Source organism: Guillardia theta (assembly GCF_000315625.1).
Source record: "Guillardia theta CCMP2712 unplaced genomic scaffold GUITHscaffold_172, whole genome shotgun sequence".
In the NCBI taxonomy this organism is placed as follows: Eukaryota; class Cryptophyceae; order Pyrenomonadales; family Geminigeraceae; genus Guillardia; species Guillardia theta.
In genome coordinates, this window is record NW_005434504.1 from 1 (window position 1) to 16,823 (window position 16,823).

At 57.8% G+C, this 16,823-nt stretch overlaps 7 protein-coding genes across 7 annotated transcripts; 1 reads left to right on the forward strand and 6 right to left on the reverse strand.

The window, feature by feature from the left end:
- Nucleotides 1-1,264: 1,264 nt before the first annotated feature.
- On the forward strand, nucleotides 1,265-6,216 carry GUITHDRAFT_147755 (hypothetical protein; the record flags this gene model as incomplete). The annotated part of the gene is made up of 5 exons (XM_005820548.1): nucleotides 1,265-1,672; nucleotides 1,736-2,128; nucleotides 2,300-2,643; nucleotides 2,685-3,075; nucleotides 3,175-6,216. 5 exons carry the CDS (start codon nucleotides 1,265-1,267, stop codon nucleotides 6,214-6,216), a joined length of 4,578 nt encoding a protein of 1,525 aa, XP_005820605.1.
- Nucleotides 6,217-6,666: 450 nt separating this feature from the next.
- Nucleotides 6,667-7,278, reverse strand: GUITHDRAFT_147756 (hypothetical protein; the record flags this gene model as incomplete). The annotated part of the gene is made up of 1 exon (XM_005820549.1): nucleotides 6,667-7,278. One exon carries the CDS (start codon nucleotides 7,276-7,278, stop codon nucleotides 6,667-6,669), a length of 612 nt encoding a protein of 203 aa, XP_005820606.1.
- Nucleotides 7,279-7,411: 133 nt separating this feature from the next.
- Nucleotides 7,412-7,789, reverse strand: GUITHDRAFT_147757 (hypothetical protein; the record flags this gene model as incomplete). Its single annotated transcript, XM_005820550.1, has 1 exon — nucleotides 7,412-7,789. One exon carries the CDS (start codon nucleotides 7,787-7,789, stop codon nucleotides 7,412-7,414), a length of 378 nt encoding a protein of 125 aa, XP_005820607.1.
- Nucleotides 7,790-7,882: 93 nt separating this feature from the next.
- GUITHDRAFT_120148 (hypothetical protein) lies at nucleotides 7,883-8,828 on the reverse strand (the record flags this gene model as incomplete). Its single annotated transcript, XM_005820551.1, has 2 exons — nucleotides 7,883-8,172; nucleotides 8,255-8,828. 2 exons carry the CDS (start codon nucleotides 8,826-8,828, stop codon nucleotides 7,883-7,885), a joined length of 864 nt encoding a protein of 287 aa, XP_005820608.1.
- Nucleotides 8,829-9,031: 203 nt separating this feature from the next.
- On the reverse strand, nucleotides 9,032-9,917 carry GUITHDRAFT_120149 (hypothetical protein; the record flags this gene model as incomplete). The annotated part of the gene is made up of 2 exons (XM_005820552.1): nucleotides 9,032-9,492; nucleotides 9,572-9,917. The coding sequence occupies 2 exons, from the start codon at nucleotides 9,915-9,917 to the stop codon at nucleotides 9,032-9,034; spliced, it is 807 nt and encodes a 268-aa protein (XP_005820609.1).
- A 978-nt stretch (nucleotides 9,918-10,895) lies between these two features.
- GUITHDRAFT_120150 (hypothetical protein) lies at nucleotides 10,896-12,548 on the reverse strand (the record flags this gene model as incomplete). The annotated part of the gene is made up of 3 exons (XM_005820553.1): nucleotides 10,896-10,899; nucleotides 10,950-11,095; nucleotides 11,130-12,548. The coding sequence occupies 3 exons, from the start codon at nucleotides 12,546-12,548 to the stop codon at nucleotides 10,896-10,898; spliced, it is 1,569 nt and encodes a 522-aa protein (XP_005820610.1).
- Nucleotides 12,549-12,635: 87 nt separating this feature from the next.
- GUITHDRAFT_147760 (hypothetical protein) lies at nucleotides 12,636-16,783 on the reverse strand (the record flags this gene model as incomplete). Its single annotated transcript, XM_005820554.1, has 5 exons — nucleotides 12,636-13,043; nucleotides 13,425-13,709; nucleotides 13,786-15,090; nucleotides 15,153-15,233; nucleotides 15,350-16,783. 5 exons carry the CDS (start codon nucleotides 16,781-16,783, stop codon nucleotides 12,636-12,638), a joined length of 3,513 nt encoding a protein of 1,170 aa, XP_005820611.1.
- Nucleotides 16,784-16,823: the final 40 nt, after the last annotated feature.

Consider the following 16,823-nt stretch of genomic DNA (forward strand, 5'->3'; position numbering starts at 1 on the left):
GCCGGCAGGATCCCGTCCGACGAAACAAGGGGGGGGTCAAGGGGAGGTTTTCTTCCCCCTGGGGAGAAATGTCCTATGGGTTTTTGGATCTGCGATATAAAAAAGTCTTGTCTCGGTCACGTGATGTGTCACGTGACCGGTCAGGTGAGCCTGTCAGCCGGGTCACGGCCCCTGTCAGCCGGCTGACATGTCACGGGCCTGCTGACACGGTCCGCTGACCGGTCACGGCCGCCCGGAGAGATCGGGCCCCCGGCCAATCTCCGGACACTTAGCCTCCTGGCGGGCCTCCAGGGGGTCTGAGGCGGGGCTGAAGGCTGCAGTCGGTCTACTGACGGGCCCGGCCGGCAGGATCCGTCGAGAAACAGGGGGGTCAAGGGAGGTTTTCTTCCCCCTGGGAGAAATGTCCTATGGGTTTTTGGATCTGCGATATAAAAAAGTCTTGTCTCGGTCACGTGATGTGTCACGTGACCGGTCAGGTGAGCCTGTCAGCCGGGTCACGGACCCTGTCAGCCGGCTGACATGTCACGGGCCTGCTGACACGGTCCGCTGACCGGTCACGGCCGCCCGGAGAGATCAGGCCCCCGGCCAATCTCCGGACACTTAGCCTCCTGGCGGGCCTCCAGGGGGTCTGAGGCGGGGCTGAAGGCTGCAGTCGGTCTACTGACGGGCCCGGCCGGCAGGATCCGTCGAGAAACAGGGGGGTCAAGGGAGGTTTTCTTCCCCCTGGGAGAAATGTCCTATGGGTTTTTGGATCTGCTCTAGGTTTTTTTTTCTTTTATTAGTATATTATATATTATATATATATTATATTATATATATTATATTAGTACTATATATATTACTTAATGTATATAGTACTAATTAGTACTCTGTGATTCTCTGTTACACTTATACATATAGTACTATGTAGTACTAATGTATATAGTGTAACAGGGTTTAACACAGTACTAATTAGTACTATACATATTAAGTAATATATATAGTACTAATATAATATATATAATATAATATATATATAATATATAATATACTAATAAAAGAAAAAAAACTAAAGAAAAAAAAACTCTTGCAGTCCTTCCAAAAATTTTGCCAGCCCCCCCCCCTCTCATTCTGGGAGCCCGGCCCTAAAAGTCCAATTATAAAATTAGTCAATTTAGTACCAGTCAGTACCCCACCCCTCATATTACCATACATCCGACTACCCGTGGTTCCTTTCCCACTCTATAAATTCCCGCCCGCCTGCCCTTCATTGTATGCCCCGAGCATGTCGATGTATTACAGCGATGACGGTGTGATACAGGATGGTGATACACTGGAGGAGGTACAGGAGAAAGCCAGGAAGCACGGCAGAGCGATTGCCATGGACTTCCTAGGTACCGCTGTCAGGAGGCAGGTTCCGTGTGAGATCAACCGGTGCAGATTCTTCTTGGAGCAGTACGAACGTAACATGCGAGAGGAGAAGAACGCTTCACTTGTTCGACTGTTCCGGATGAAGATTACCATGTTTGCAAGCATCATCGAGACGCTGCGCATCCACATGAAGGACGCACCGGAGATCGGGCCTGAGTACCGCGCGCCTGAGTACCGCGATAAGGGCCGGGGAGGAGAATACAGTATGCGTGAGAGAGAGATAATAAGAGAATGGGAGAAAGGGAGACGCGATGAGTGCATGGTACAATAGCTTCTCCAATAAAGTTATGTTGTAATCACCCCTGTCTACCACCCGTATCGCAAGGGTGTTTCACCACCCCTCCATTCGACCTGTGCCTACACCGGTCGTATACGACCTGCTTTCCCGCGCATTTGCCCGTCGCGGGAGAACGGAGGGGGGGCGATGCAGGGAGCGGAGGGAGCGACGAGGGGGAGCGCAGGGAGTGTCAAGTACGTCAGCTCTCTGACCAGCAAGTGTTTCCGCTCGCACGACGTGTGTGTGATGTGCGGGGTGCTGCTGGCGAACGACGAGGGGCGGAGGAGCAAGACGGTGCGGACGTTCCTGGGGATGCTGGAGAACCGCTGGCGCAAGACGCCGTACATGTGGGCGGTGCTGAACCAGCTGGTCTCCTCCGCCGCCTCCCCGAACGAGCGGCTGACCGCCTGCACGGCCTGCATCAACTGGATCCGCCGCTCGGTGCCGAGCAACGAGCACGCGGAGTGCAACATGGGGGAGCACAAGGTGTACCTGCTGATCGACCGCCTGATCGGCTTCTCGCTGGCGCCCGGGGAGGTGGCCTGTCCCGACATGCGGAACATGCGGCGCCTGGTGTCCAGCCTGCTGGAGGAGCGGGTGGTGGACGGGCAGGTGGTGCGGAACTACTACCTCGCCATCCTGCCCGAGCACCTCCGCCTCGCCCTGCAGGAGAGCGGGGGCGACGTGAACCAGTGCATCCGGCGGGTGGTGCTCCGCTGGTTCAACGACGTCAACAACCGCTCCCCGATCTTCCGCCACCCCGACACGGCCTACGTGGTCAGGAAGGCCCTCGGGTGGACGGGCGACCCTCTCCGGGAGGAGGAGGAGAAGGGGGAGGGCGCGGAGCAAACGGCCGATGAACCCCAGACCCCCGGCTACACCCAGACCCCGAGTGATGCCCAGACCCCCATGTACGAGATCGTCGATGATGACGAGGAGGGTTCGGGTGAAGAATAGTGAGTGTTTCAGTGTGCTGATTTGAATAAACGTACATAAGCGAGAGTGGTGTGTGGGTTCGGGAGATGGGGGTCTGTGGCATGATGGGATCGGCTGGGATCACCGCCCTGAAGGGCCCGGCGAGCCAGCAGGTGGTGGGCAACTCCCTCGTGTACACGCTGGAGGTGGAGGACCGCGGGAGGATGGCGGAGAGGCTCTCCGAGCTGGAGGATATCGTGCGGCTCGAGTCGCTCTCGGAAAGCCCGCACTGTGGCGCGCTGCAGTCGGCGAGCTACAAGGGTTTCCAGAGGGAGGCGCTGGCGTGGGCGAGGGGGTACCGCCCCGTGCCCCCCGGCGGGTGCCACTTCCCCGCCAACCTCGGCTACGTCACTTTCATCGGCGGCAGGCTCAGCTACATCCTCCCGCTTCCCGATGCGCCGAAGGGAGAGCCGGTAAGAAAGAGGCAGTTTCTAGAGATGGAGGACGACGGGGACTGAGTTCGGTTTGTTTGTTCAACCTTATTTAACCCAAGTGCGTGTGGTTCAATAAAGATGGAGGACCGATACTTGAACAGGTTCACTTCCTATATTGCCAGTGCGCTACAAGTCGATGTTGGTAAGATTAAGGAGTTTCTGCACGATCCTAGAGGAGAAGATGCATGGTATTCGACCTTTTCCAATGTCGTGTGGTCAATTGAAAACATCCAGAATTTAGCCATTGCGGTGGTAGATGGTGCGTACCCTTACATCAAGGGCAAAAAGAAGTCCTATGATGGTACTGTGCAAGATCGAGTTCTGCGTTCTTTAATATATACAAACGTGAGAGGTATGGTCAATACTCTTTACAACGACAGAAATCAAGAAAAGATAGTGAAGGTCTTGCAGGATGTATCAATCATTCCTGCCCAGTATTACATCTATTCAATCGTCGGGGCTATCGCCATGCATTTTCCTGGAGTTTGTGAGCGGGTCGATCCCTTGGAAAGACACGTGGATTCCATCCTCAAGTTGCTACGGAAAGATGATTCTCCGAACGCTGCAGACATGGAGAGAGCCGAGTATCTTTTCGGTATCATTCGGGAAATTATTTGGAATGATTTGCGGGTCGATCAGCACAAATTACTTACACTGTTGCTGCTGTTCATGAATAAGAATAGGGCGAAGATAGGGATGGAACCCATACAGTTAAAATCCAGCGGGAGCAGTATCCTCCCGCGTGTCGGTGCCCGCATCCCCCTCCGCGCCACCGCCAGCGAGGGGGAGGTGAGGGCGGTGGAGGGGGCTAAGCTGCCGTTCGTCGGGGCGCTGCAGATCGTCTGCCGGCGCAAGGGCCTGGAGCACAACATCATCGAGCACGCCATCGCCTGGGTGAGCTGCAGGAACTCGTACTCGGCGGTGCCCATGGGGGGCGGGGTCTTCCTGGTGTCGGGCGACCTGGCGACTGCGGAGCTGCAGCACCTGCAGGTGATGGCGGTGGCGGCGGGTCCTTCGGTGGCGAAGCTGGTCAGCATCGGCGCCCCGCCCAACGTCAAGGACATCCACATGGGCACGGGGAGGCTGCCGCTGCGGGCGGTGCTGGAGATGGCGGTCGGCGGGGAGGCCCTGGAGGAGGGGGAGTCGAGCAACGGCTTCATGAGCGTGGGGTTCGACCCCGTGCAGCCCGACGTGGAGATCGTGGTGAGGGCGGTCCCGCTGCCGGGCGGCCTGGGGGGCAAGTTCTCCGCGATGAACCGGACGGCACTGGGGGAGTACCGGAGGATGGAGGATAAGCTGATCCCCATGGGGCAGGACCGGATCAACCGGTACAACATGCAGCAGAACGTGGTGGCGCTTAACTTCTGCCAGGAGATGGAGCGGCGGGGCATCAAGCGGCACCCGGAGGGGGTGATGTCGGGCCTGTTCGTGAGCAGCATCGGCAACACGCTGGTGGACGTCCTGACCAACATGGACGTTATCATGCAGGAGAAGATCCGTATCTCGAGGACGACGGCGCTCGACGCCTTCGGCATCACGGCGCTGCTCTTCCGGATGACGGGGCTTTCGGCCCACGACCGCGTCGACGAGAGGGTGGCGGCGGACTGCCTCGCCAATGTCGGCGGGCTGTTCGCCTCGGACCTGACCTACGCGAGTGACGTCAAGCCCCTGCTGCCGGAGAAGCGCCCGCAGGACCTGAAGCCGCTGCTGGACCGGAGTGATGGTGAGGAGGAGGTGGTCGTGGTGTACGAAGATTCTGGGATGGGTTCTGGGATGGGTTCTGGAAGTTCCAGGGTCGGTTCTTCCATGAAGGCACTCGGGAGGGACGCCGGGGCGGACGCCCGCAAGAACGACCTGGAGACCGTCCCGGCCTACGCGATGAGCGAGGACATCATGGTCCCTTTCTCGGACATCTTCCTGCGGATGTCGCACGCCCAAGAGACGCTGTTCAACCACCTCAGCGACACGGAGAGGCGGGGGTACCTGGAGGGGCTGCGGAGCGGGGACTGCGAGGACCTCTCCCACATGGGCATCCTGGGTTTCAGCTACATGCGCCGCTTCTGTGTGCGGCTGAGCAGCAAGTGCGGGGTGATCTACGACGAGTACCCGGAGCTGGAGCGGATGACCAAGGAGGCGTTCGCGGAGGAGGTGTACCGCTCGATCCGGGCGCAGGAGGAGGTCAAGGACTGGACGGACGACGAGCTCCGGGGGGTGATCCGCCAGTGCGGCGAGTTCGGCGAGCACCTCCACGACACCTCGATGCGGGCGGTGCTGATGACGGCCAAGGCGGCGAAGATGTCCGCGACCGGCAAGCCGATGAACATGCCCCCCGCGGGCCACTGCGCGGCCATGATCGTCAGGGGGAGGAGCTCTGTGGAGGCGGCGGCGCGCTCGCGGCCCGAGACCAGCCTGACCTCCGGGATGGAGAACCAGCAGAGCAGCTACGACCGCATCCTCACCGAGATGACGACGGCGGTGAGGATCGAGAGCTTCGTCGGGAGGGAGGAGGTGACGGGCAAGCCCGCCTCGTACGTCTCGCAGAAGATCCGGGCGAACGGGGGCCTGCCCAACCCTTTGAGTGAGGCCACGTTCTACAACAAGTGCACGATGTTCATGGCGCCCACGCGGGAGATGAAGCCCTGGATGCACATCGGCAAGCTGGACGGCATCTTCTGGCATGTGGTCTCGACCATCGGGGACACCATGCTGCTGAAGCACTCCACCGTGGGCGTGCCGATCACCGAGGCCGTCAGCTCGACCGACAAGGAGCTGCGCGGGATCAAGGTCGACTTCACCGAGGCGGAGAGGCAGGAGACGCTGATGATGGCGCGCTACGCCCTGCCCCCGATCGAGAGCAACACCGCGCTCATCGGGAGGAAGTTGGACCGCCCCCTCCCCCGGTGCATCTACGGGCCCAACACCATCCCCATCGGCTACATCGTGGAGAAGCGCGAGTCGCCGGAGATCGCCGCGTGGGTGGCGCAGAACCCCGCCCAGCGCTACCTCGTCAACCTCGGGAGCAAGACCATCGCGGTCCACCAGATGAACAAGTGCGCGATGAAGGGGCTGCGCGAGACGCTCATGAAGCAGGACAGGGTGAACATTGTGGATTCGGTCTAACGTTCAAATGAAGGTTTAATGAAATTTCCTTAAGGCTCTTCCTTGGGGTCCTCCCCGATCACGGTCGGGCCTTCGTCTTCCTCTCCTTGGGTGCTGTTGCCCCCCGCGTCCGGTGAGGGGGTGCTGTTGCTCGCCGTGTCCGGTGAGGGGGTGGTCTTACCTTCACTGTGGTCAGGTGAGCCCGGTGGGCGCGGCTGCACGTAGATCGGCATGGCGGGGGGGATCTGGAAGCTCGGCTCGGAGACGATGGGGAGGATGGGGCGAGGGGCGGGCATGGGCGGGCGGGGCGCCGTCCCGTGGTAGGAGGGTGGGGAGGATGGGGGGGATGCGTCGTTTGAGAGGGTGAAGGGAAACCAGGAGGATGCGAGCGCAACCAGGGAGAGGAGGGTGTGGGCGCGCATGGGTTGGGCTGGCTTGGTCTTTGGCCCTTAGGCCGGTTTTATATACGCACTAGACCCCCGTAAACGCACGCAGGATGCCGTCGCACACGGAATTGACCACGTCCACCACGATGCCGTAGAGCTCGGGGGTGAAGACGACGAGGACGAGGTCCTTGGGGTGGGTCCTGGCGTGCCCGCCCATGAAGGAGAGCGAGACCGGGAGGCACATGAGAAGCAGGTCCGTGGCGATGCGGACGATCGAGCCCCCGACGATGGTCCTCCTCCCGATGCCATCCAGCGTCTGGGAGAGGATGTAAAGGATGTGGACGTTGCAGAAGCAGCCGAGGAGGACGACCAGCGTGGGCTCCAGCGTTACCAGCCGCGCGAGGAGGGCCGTGTAGACCACCCACGCCTCCAGGAAGTGCATGATGTACTCGAAGGTCTTGCCATCGGTCGCGGACGTGTAGATGAAGCTCGGGAGGAAGGAGGCAACGAGGTGGAAGAGCGTCGCTGCCGGGTAGACGAAGGCCTGCAGGGCCGTCAGGCGGTACCCACCCTCCTCCCGGTCGAAGTGGAAGCCACCCAGGTCCAGCAGGGTCGGGAGGTAGTAGAAAGCCAGGCAGTAGCACTTCATCAGCGTCGGGCAGCTGTTGTGGAAGCAGGGCTTGCTGATCCGTGGCATGGCGCGCGGTGCCCTTACCCCCCCCTTCGCCTCCCCGCCTTTCTACCCACCCACCCGCGCAGTTTTTTTTTTGTTTTTTTTCAGGCTCTGACGTTAATGGTATCGAACTTTATTACGATGGGTACTCGATGAATTACTGCTGGTCGGTCAGCTTGGCTCGCTTGGGGGCGGATCGCAGCGAAACCAACACGTTTTCGAGGATGGACATAAACTTCTTCATCTCCTCCAGTTCCTCCTTGAGCTCGGCGATCTCTTGCTTGAACGTGGTAGCGAAGTACTCCGCCTCCTCTTCCTCTTTCAGATCCTTCAGACCCTCGATGGTGCTTTCCATTTTGCATTTGTCGATGATAAAATCGCAGGGAAAGAACAAGGATTTCGTGCTTCTGTCTGCAGCAATCACGCATAGTTTTTCGAGTTTTGTGATATCGTCGGAGTTCATAGAACCGAATTCGGAACCGATGAGCTGGTCAAGGGTGAAAAACTCAAGTGTACGTTTCACAGCTTTGGGCATTGTTGAAATGCTTTGGCGTGAAGTGCGTTCCTTGGAAGTCCTTAAATAAGCGGGGTGTGTGTGTTTTTTTTTTAATTTTTAGTAAGGTGATGTTTAGTGACTGGTTACATACTCTCGGAACATGAGCTCCTCCTGCCGTTCCTTCTCGTTTTTCAGGGTCTTAACGTGCAGCAGGTGGCCGACAAAGAACGAGCGCATTGGACTCTGTGGGTCTGTGCTCTCGATGCCGTTCAGCGCCATGATGGCCTCCTCGATGATATCCTTCTCCGTGGCATGGCACGGGATGTTGATCGGTTCGGACTCGGTGTTCTCGAGGTTGATGTACGTGTGAGTTGCTTCGTCGATGTAGAACATGATGATGTTGCAGGCGCCCGCTTCATGTGCTTTAAATAAAGGGGCGGGCGGCTACCTGAACTCGTAGTCCACCCCGTGCTTGCAGAGCTCGTCCTCCACCTCCTCCCTCACCCTCCTGACCATCTCCCTGTTGAACGCCTCCTTCCCGGGGCCTGGCTTGAATCTGCGGTGGTAGCCCGAGGCAATGCCCGTTGAGCACCGTGGCCATGCCACCGATCATGACGGAAGCGACATTGTCACCCGAGAGGTCGCTGGCGTAAGCCGTGCCGACAGAGATGCCCTGCATGCTGAAGAGGTAGGGGAAGACATGCTGTTTCTTTGCCTCGTCCCTGTATGAGATGTATTTGGTGATGTCATCGGGTGACAGTGTGCGGTAGTGCTCACGAATGCCCTGCTTCAGGCCTTGCGGGACCTTGTCTCCCAGGGTTGTGATGACCGATGGATATGCGAAGAGCTTGTAGGTCTCGTGGAACTCTCCCTTCTCGTTTATCCCGTTTTTTGTCATTCGGTTCACATTCAGCACGATCTCGTCCTTCATCATTGCGTAGCGGTATTTGTTCTGCGTCAGATCCTTCTCTGTGTTCCCCATGTCCGTGTAAAGGTCATGGTTCACCTTGCAGGCAACAATGTGCTTTGCAGATGAATCGATTCGTGTCCCTGTGTACTGTGCGATGCTGTGTGCCATCCCTCTCACACACACTCTCTCTCTACTTTGAGGTGTTAGGTTTATATAGCGCGAAAGGCAGCACGACAACGCACCGGTAAATGCTTTATTCGGCCGTGAAGAGAAAAACATGGTGTCATCATGTAGATGGGGTGAAAGACACAGTTTTTGAAAGTAGCAAACGTTTACTCTGACTCCTGTCGTGCAGTTTCTAGCAGTTCTGTCTAATTGCCGGTTTTCTGCTTCTTGATGTGCTTGTGGATCGTGTGCTTGGCCTGGCGCTTCTGTCTCGCGATGTTGGCGGCATGGCTCTCCTGGCTTTTCTGCAGAAGGAAGCGGAGGTGCGACTGGAAGGTTTTCCAGGCGTCGATCAGCTCAGTCTTCATTTCTTCAGCCTCCTTTTCCGCATTGAAGTATCTGACATACCATGGGTCTTGGGCCTTCTTGGTCCAATATAGCATCTCCTCTTCGTACATCTTGATGTGTTCGATGCGGTAGTCGAGGTGGAAGGCTTGCAATTTGCCCCGCAGAGTCAGCCAGAAGGAGTCGGGAACATCATCAATGTCAGCCACGTCGAGCACGGTGCACAGGATGACATACTGGTCGATAGGAAGAGTGAACCGTTTGGAAGCTTGATTGTTCACACTGTCCACGAACTGTTGGAATCGGAGATTCACAAAGAAATCTGACATCTTTGGATTGCATGGGGTGCCGTCCATTATTTTATATACTGTTTCATGAGCAAAGGGATTCTGCTCTTTTACCCCGCCACTGGATGGGCTCTATTTCCGGTCCCTCCACATTCCGAAAGTCATTCCTGATGGCACTTAGGCCGTAGACCCCGAGCAGTGTTCCGTTCCCGACGACGACGGTGGTGAGGGTGGCCTTGCGGTAGTACTCGCTGTCGTTCTGCAGGTTGGAGATGACGGTGTCGAGCGGGTGGACCTTGATGACATCGAGGGTGGTGTAGGAGCCGTAGGGTGCGCAGAAGTGGATGTGCAGCTGGAACACGCTCGGGAGGTAATGGATGTATGCCATGATGTTGTGCTTCTTCCATCCCGTGTTTGCCATGATGTATTCTATGCACTGCAGCCTCAGCCGCTTCAGCATGTTGATGTGCTCTCCGCGCAGATCGCGCAATGACCTGAGGCTTCGGTGCTTGACAATGGCGTGATGCGGTGGGCGTTGCTGTCCGCCTTGGGGATGTAGTTGTAGACCTTCTCCTTGAAGCTCGGCTGCAGGTAGTCCTTGAAGGGCGTCCCGTGCTTCCGGTCCTCGGATAGGATGTGGAAGATCTTCTCGAGGCTCGTAGATGGGATGAACTTCGATTCGATCGCCGGGCGGCCGTGACCGGTCAGCGGACCGTGTCAGCAGGCCCGTGACATGTCAGCCGGCTGACAGGGGCCGTGACCCGGCTGACAGGCTCACCTGACCGGTCACGTGACACATCACGTGACCGAGACAAGACTTTTTTATATCGCAGATCCAAAAACCCATTGGACATTTCTCCCAGGGGGAAGAAAACCTCCCTTGACCCCCCTGTTTCTCGACGGATCCTGCCGGCCGGGCCCGTCAGTAGACCGACTGCAGCCTTCAGCCCCGCCTCAGACCCCCTGGAGGCCCGCCAGGAGGCTAAGTGTCCGGAGATTGGCCGGGGGCCTGATCTCTCCGGGCGGCCGTGACCGGTCAGCGGACCGTGTCAGCAGGCCCGTGACATGTCAGCCGGCTGACAGGGTCCGTGACCCGGCTGACAGGCTCACCTGACCGGTCACGTGACACATCACGTGACCGAGACAAGACTTTTTTATATCGCAGATCCAAAAACCCATAGGACATTTCTCCCAGGGGGAAGAAAACCTCCCTTGACCCCCCTGTTTCTCGACGGATCCTGCCGGCCGGGCCCGTCAGTAGACCGACTGCAGCCTTCAGCCCCGCCTCAGACCCCCTGGAGGCCCGCCAGGAGGCTAAGTGTCCGGAGATTGGCCGGGGGCCCGATCTCTCCGGGCGGCCGTGACCGGTCAGCGGACCGTGTCAGCAGGCCCGTGACATGTCAGCCGGCTGACAGGGGCCGTGACCCGGCTGACAGGCTCACCTGACCGGTCACGTGACACATCACGTGACCGAGACAAGACTTTTTTATACCGCGTCTTGGGCTGGTAGCCGGGGGTCTTGGCGTTGGTCCAGCCGGCGCAGGGGATCTGGTCCGCCCCGGCGCTCGCCAGCAGGTCCACGTTGACGGTGTCGTCCAGCAGCACGCACTGGACCCACCAGGCGGCGGGGATCTCCATCTGCGACGCGTCGTTTGTAGAACAGATTGGACACCATGTCGCATATGGTTGGATGCATGCGGTATTGTTCTATGAGCATGGGCACGTGCCTCGATGCGGTGAGGCGGTGGAAGAAGCTGTTGAAGTTCTCGGCGTAGGAGAAGGCTGTCAGCTGGTTCTGATCGCCGATGGCCACCACTGCCTGTATGGGATTGGAGAGGACGAGGAACGGCATCTTGTAGTCTGGCATGACTCCTGCCTCATCGATTACGAGCACGGCGGGGTGTCTCACCTCGATTTGATAGACGGAGTCTACCGTGCTCACAAAGGCCCTGCATTGGTTGATGTATCTCTCCCTCGTTGTCTCGATCAGCTCGTCCAGATCCGTGCATGTCCTCTCGTACTCGGCGCGTAGGCTCTCGATGTCCATCTGCAGGGCCATGAAGGTGGATTCCGCAATGGCCTGCATGCACTTCCTCCAGTGACGACGGCCGAGGCCTCGCACTTTGTTCCGATTCTTGTACAGGTCTATCTCCATTCTCTGTGTGATCGCCTCAAGCTTGTCGGCCCGGTCCATGCAGGCCACCACCTTTGCATCGCGTATCACCCATGCGTCGAGCGTGTAATCTTTGCTCGCCGAGCTCAGCCTGTCTGGGTTACCATAGACGATGAAGATGAGGTCCTTGTCTTGCTGCAGCTTCAGGACTATGCTCTCGAGAGCCTTGTTCTGTATGCAAACGATGATGGCCCTGTGATTCAACGGGATGCATCCATGCGCGATGTGGTAGATGGTTGTTGACTTCCCCGTTCCTGGTGGCCCCTGTATTCCCTCGACCCGCCTTCGCATGCTAGTCACGGCGTCTGCCTGCCTGTCATTGATGGGGATGATTTCTCCGCTGATCTCCTTGCGGAACTGGAATGGGAAGTTGCCGTTCACCTCGGCGATGGCCTGCAGGATGGCCGGGTGCTGTGCGCTCTGCTGTGCGTTGAGCACGGCGACGAGGTCGTGAATGTAAGACTTGGCGTATCCCACGAGATGAACCCTCTGCGCACCTGCCCTCTTGAGCTCGGGCATGTAACCAGGGTCGTGGAATGACGTGCCCTCCTTGATCTTTGCGGTGCTCCTCTCGCGGTCCACCTTCAGGAGGCACCACCGATCCTCTACGAGGAATATGTTCCATGCAAACTCCGCTATATCCACCGTGTTTCCTTGCCTGTCGGTGAGGCTCACCACGCTGTCTTCGAACATCTGCATGTGCATCGGCTTGAGGCAGCGATCGCGCCATCCGCTTCCCATGGGCTTGACCGACGATTGGAACCAGCTCCAGATCTCCGCGAGGATGTTCTCCTTGCAGTCGCTCAGGTACGTCGCCACTGTGTAATTGGTCTGCATCGGGCGGCATTGATGGGGGCGGGGGAAGAGAAGGCAATTCGTAGCCTCCTTGAGACACTCCTTGGATTCATGGGTGTCCATCTCTTGTTCTGTATGTGGCACGGCAGGTGTGTTTAGCAGTGGTTTTGAAACCGGTTTATTCAAAAAAAAAAGAATACGGGCAGGCCTCTATGCTGCCTCCTCTCTGAAGCGCTTCTCATCCTCGTACTTTTGTAGCTTGCTGCTCATGATGGTGATCTGTGCCTTGGCAACAGAGATCCTCTCCTCGAGCACTGCCTTCCTATTCTCTAGCACCTCTGTCTCCAGCCTGGCAAAGGGGCGCCTTGGTTTGGCGGGCTTTGGCTCCTTGGCCTTCTTGCTCACGCCAGCGCCCTTGACCGACGTTGCCTTAGACTTCGCCTGCTTGCCAGCCTTCTTGCCAGCCTTCTTCTCCTTGTGCTCGTCACCGTTGTCCTCCTCGTTCTCCGCACCCTCGTCCTCCTCCATATCGTTATCGATCTCCTTCTCGATCTCATCATCGTCATTCAATCCATTCTTGTTCTTCGCAGGCGGCATATCCGCGTTCGTTCCAGAGTGCTGCGGTGCTTCAGAAAACGGTGCTACAGGAAACATTTTTTTTGCAAGTGTGGGTGCCTCTGAACCCAAAAAAAAACAAGCTCGATCCGTTGCATTAGAAGGTTTGCTGCTCCGCCCTAGCAGGGAATGGGTGAGCGCTGCCAGTACCGCACGTATGTGTCGCAGACGCATTACGATAGCGGTGATACGATGTGCACATCTGTATCGTATCTGATTGCATGTGCTGTGCTTGGGGATTACGGGATGTCACTCCCTCCGTCGCGCCAGCAGATGGACACTGTGATGAAGATATCCAGCATCCTGCATCGGAAGCTTGTGCATGAGAACAATTTCAAGCATCGTTTGTTTGCCTGCATGGATGTGGTAGATCTGGTGAAGCACCCTGAGAGCCTCGTGCTGCGAGAGGTGGTTGGCAGCACGCAACGTCTCCCGGAGGACTTCATCGGGACATTTCAAGATCAAAACGACGACGATTGCATCATCCTCGACATACACACCCTCGTCGATAGCATGGTTCCGAGATCCTCCATCGTGGTCACGGTGAACGAGCACAGCACGATGCTTCACCATGCAGAGGATGGCAGATTCTGGTACTTTGACCCATTGGTTGCCTATGTCATGTGCACTGGGGATCGTGGCAAGACACAGACCTTTGTCAAGGGCAGGCTGGGTGCGGTGGCAAGGGAGTACACAGGTGTTTATATCAAGCTCAAACCAACGCAATAAATCTCTACCCCCGAACCTGGGGTAGAAGGCAGAGCCCATGCGCCTCTATCTTCCATATGTTCTTGAGGTTGACGTCAATGCTCTTCCCCTCGAACGCCTTGGTGATGCAGGGGGCGTCTACCATGTAGTGCATCTCTACCTCCGCTTGCACTGTGGAGATATCCACCGCATTTTTGCAGTGGCTCCTGACGATCCCGCCGTTCCTGCAAACCAGGGATATGCCCCTCCTACCAAGGCATGATTCCACGAACGCGGATGCCTCGTCCTTCTCCTCGGGTGTCATCTCCGCTTGCAGCTCGTCCCTCAATTTTTGCATCATCACCTCGTTCTGGATGTAGACGCCGTGGTGCTTGGCCGTAAGCCTCCTGCTCTCTTCCGTCTGCACCGCGCGCTTCTCCAACAACTTCCTGCACACCTGATTCTCAAAGTGTCGGATGCTGACCTGCTTGGCATGCCGGAGTATCGATGCGCTCTGCTGCATCGCCACGTCATACCGCTTCATCCCGTGATCGTCATCGATGAACTGCCTGTTGACGGCATCGAAGTCCCTCTGCCACTGGAACGGTGTCTCGTTGCCCTCCATCTTCACCACCCGTGCGGAGAGGACCTCACCGTTGCCGGGAGTGGTGGGCATGTAGAGGGTGTCCAGGCAGTAGAGCAGGTTTCCCTTGCGGAACCGCATCTCGTGCCGCACAATCGACAACCCCTGCTTCTGCATGCTGGACATCACCGCGTTCACCGCCCTGGCCTGTGTCGACCAGTTGAGCTCGGAGGACACGTTCCCCCTCACCACGTTCCTCGCCGACACCCTGCAGTTGCCAAAGCGCGATGTGCCGTCCCATCCCGAACCCCTCTCGGATATCTTCTTCTGGCACTTGAAGACCAGGTTCTGATAGAGCGTCGAAGGCACTGCCTCGTCCAGGGCTTCCGCCTCTTCCTCTGGGGCGCTGTCCACATGCAGACCCTTGATGTGCTTGAGCATGGCCTCCCGCAATGGATGGCACTGCTCGAATATGGTGTTGTTGGCATGCAGGATGTTGCCGGCGTGCGCCTTGAAGGATTCCATGTCATCGCACTGCGGGATGGGTATGGGAACCTTGATCACCGCCGTGCCTAGGTTGGTCGTGATGGAGTTCTCCGTGCATGTGAGCCTGCAGCGCACGAGGGTGTGCAGGTCGGCAGGATGGATCTGGCGGCAGGTACCTGTGACGATGCCCTGAGATCTCGCACTGTTGATCACATGCACGACAGCCTCGCTCTCGAGCCTCCGGAGGCTGGATGCAGGGCCGGATTCTTGTAGGCGCAGAAGCTTCTTGGTAGACTGCTTCCAAGACATCGCACCAGAAACAACCGTCTGTCGCTATCGCATATACTCCTAAATACCTCCTTTGTCATTCTCCGACAGACCTCTTCTGGATTCATTCTGTATCTGACAGGTTGCTGTACTCGCTCGCTCCAAAGAGCCTTGCGGAGAATATCGCCACGATGAGCGCCGCTACGCCAAGCGCCGACACAGCCGCTACCCAGAGCAGGGAGATGTCCGAGCCGCGGAAGGATGCCAGCTTTGCATCGACTCTCACCCCGAGGTCCCGAACAAACAGGTTCATCCCCCACAGGCCAGAGATGTTCCCTCCCCCAACCACCTCGGCGCTGGCATCCGACAGTGCCGTCAGGATGTCGGGCATCTGCAGCGCCTGTGAATCGATGATGCACACCATCTCCACCGACACGGCCTGCACTGGGAGCGAGCGCCGCATGGGAAATGCGCTCACATCCGCTGTTCGCTCTTCGTCGAACACCCCCATCCTTTGCAGCCAGTCGGGAAACACATAGGGTGAGGATTGGCTGTCCCTGACAAGCACTGTCTGAACTGGGATGTAGTTGGCAGGGACGAGATTCTCGTAGATCTTTCTTGCGCTGTGCATGTAGATCCTCCACTCCCTGGCATACTGCGTGCTGTGAAGCTCTGAAAGTACCCTGCTGTTGACATTGAGCAAGCGGGATTTCAACACCGCCCGCTCGAATGCCGCCGACATCGTGGCGGATACGCCGTCCAGCCATCCCCCAACCAAGGGTGAGGACTGCATCGTCAGGTTGGTTGGGGCCACGTCTGCCTGCAGCGTGCGTGAGAGTTCGGTGCTGTTCATCAAGAGCCAGACCGTGAAGCCCACCGTCATCCCGGTCTCTCTAGGCACCTCGCAGGTAGACGGCATCCCCGACGATTGCGCATGCGGTGGGTATGCGTACAACCCTAGGTTGAAGAACCATTGGCACACCTTGCTGTTTCCTTCGTATCTTGCGAGCCAGAATGAATTCTCCGGCTTGGAGGCGTTCAATGCAACGCATTCGCGCACGTCTTCAAAGCTCCTTGTGATCAGAGTGTTGATATCCCGCAGGAGCACAGACTGGTACGGCACCCATACCATGTCTTGGAAGCCGCCGCTCTCTGTCGCAAACACGCCAACCAATCTCAGATCGATGAGGTAATTCCCGTACTCGTCCAGGCTCTCCGCCCCGTACTTCTGAGCTACGGTGTGCGAAAGCGTCAGTGTGAAGCTGCTGTAGTTGTATCTCACCCCCTCGGATGCCGCGATATCACCGAAGTTGCGCAGGTGCCGCACGACCGCGCCGTATTCGCTGCTGTTCCTTGCGCAGCTGGGTATACCAGCCGTCGACAGCTGCAGGGCGCTGTTCATGTATGCAGTCGTCAAGAGGAATTCCTCGATGCAACACCATCCCTCCACCGGTGCACACCAGGGCGCTACATCCGTGAGGAAGTTGTAGCTCGGGCCCGTCGCACCCCTCTGATCTAGCAGGAAAAGGGCAAAGTTGGCCCCGGGTTGGTCTGGGACGATGCTCACCGTCCAGGCCTGCGTGCTGGCATCGAAGCTGTTTGTGGTCGCCGCATGCAGCGTGGCTGTGCCGATGACGTCCACCCCTCCATGCACGGGCATGAAGCCCTGCGATTGCGACATGGGCAGTGCTGCTAGCAGCAGAAAAAGCAGCGCGAGCATCGATGCGCACCGCAACCCCCCTAGGGGCTTTATACACAGC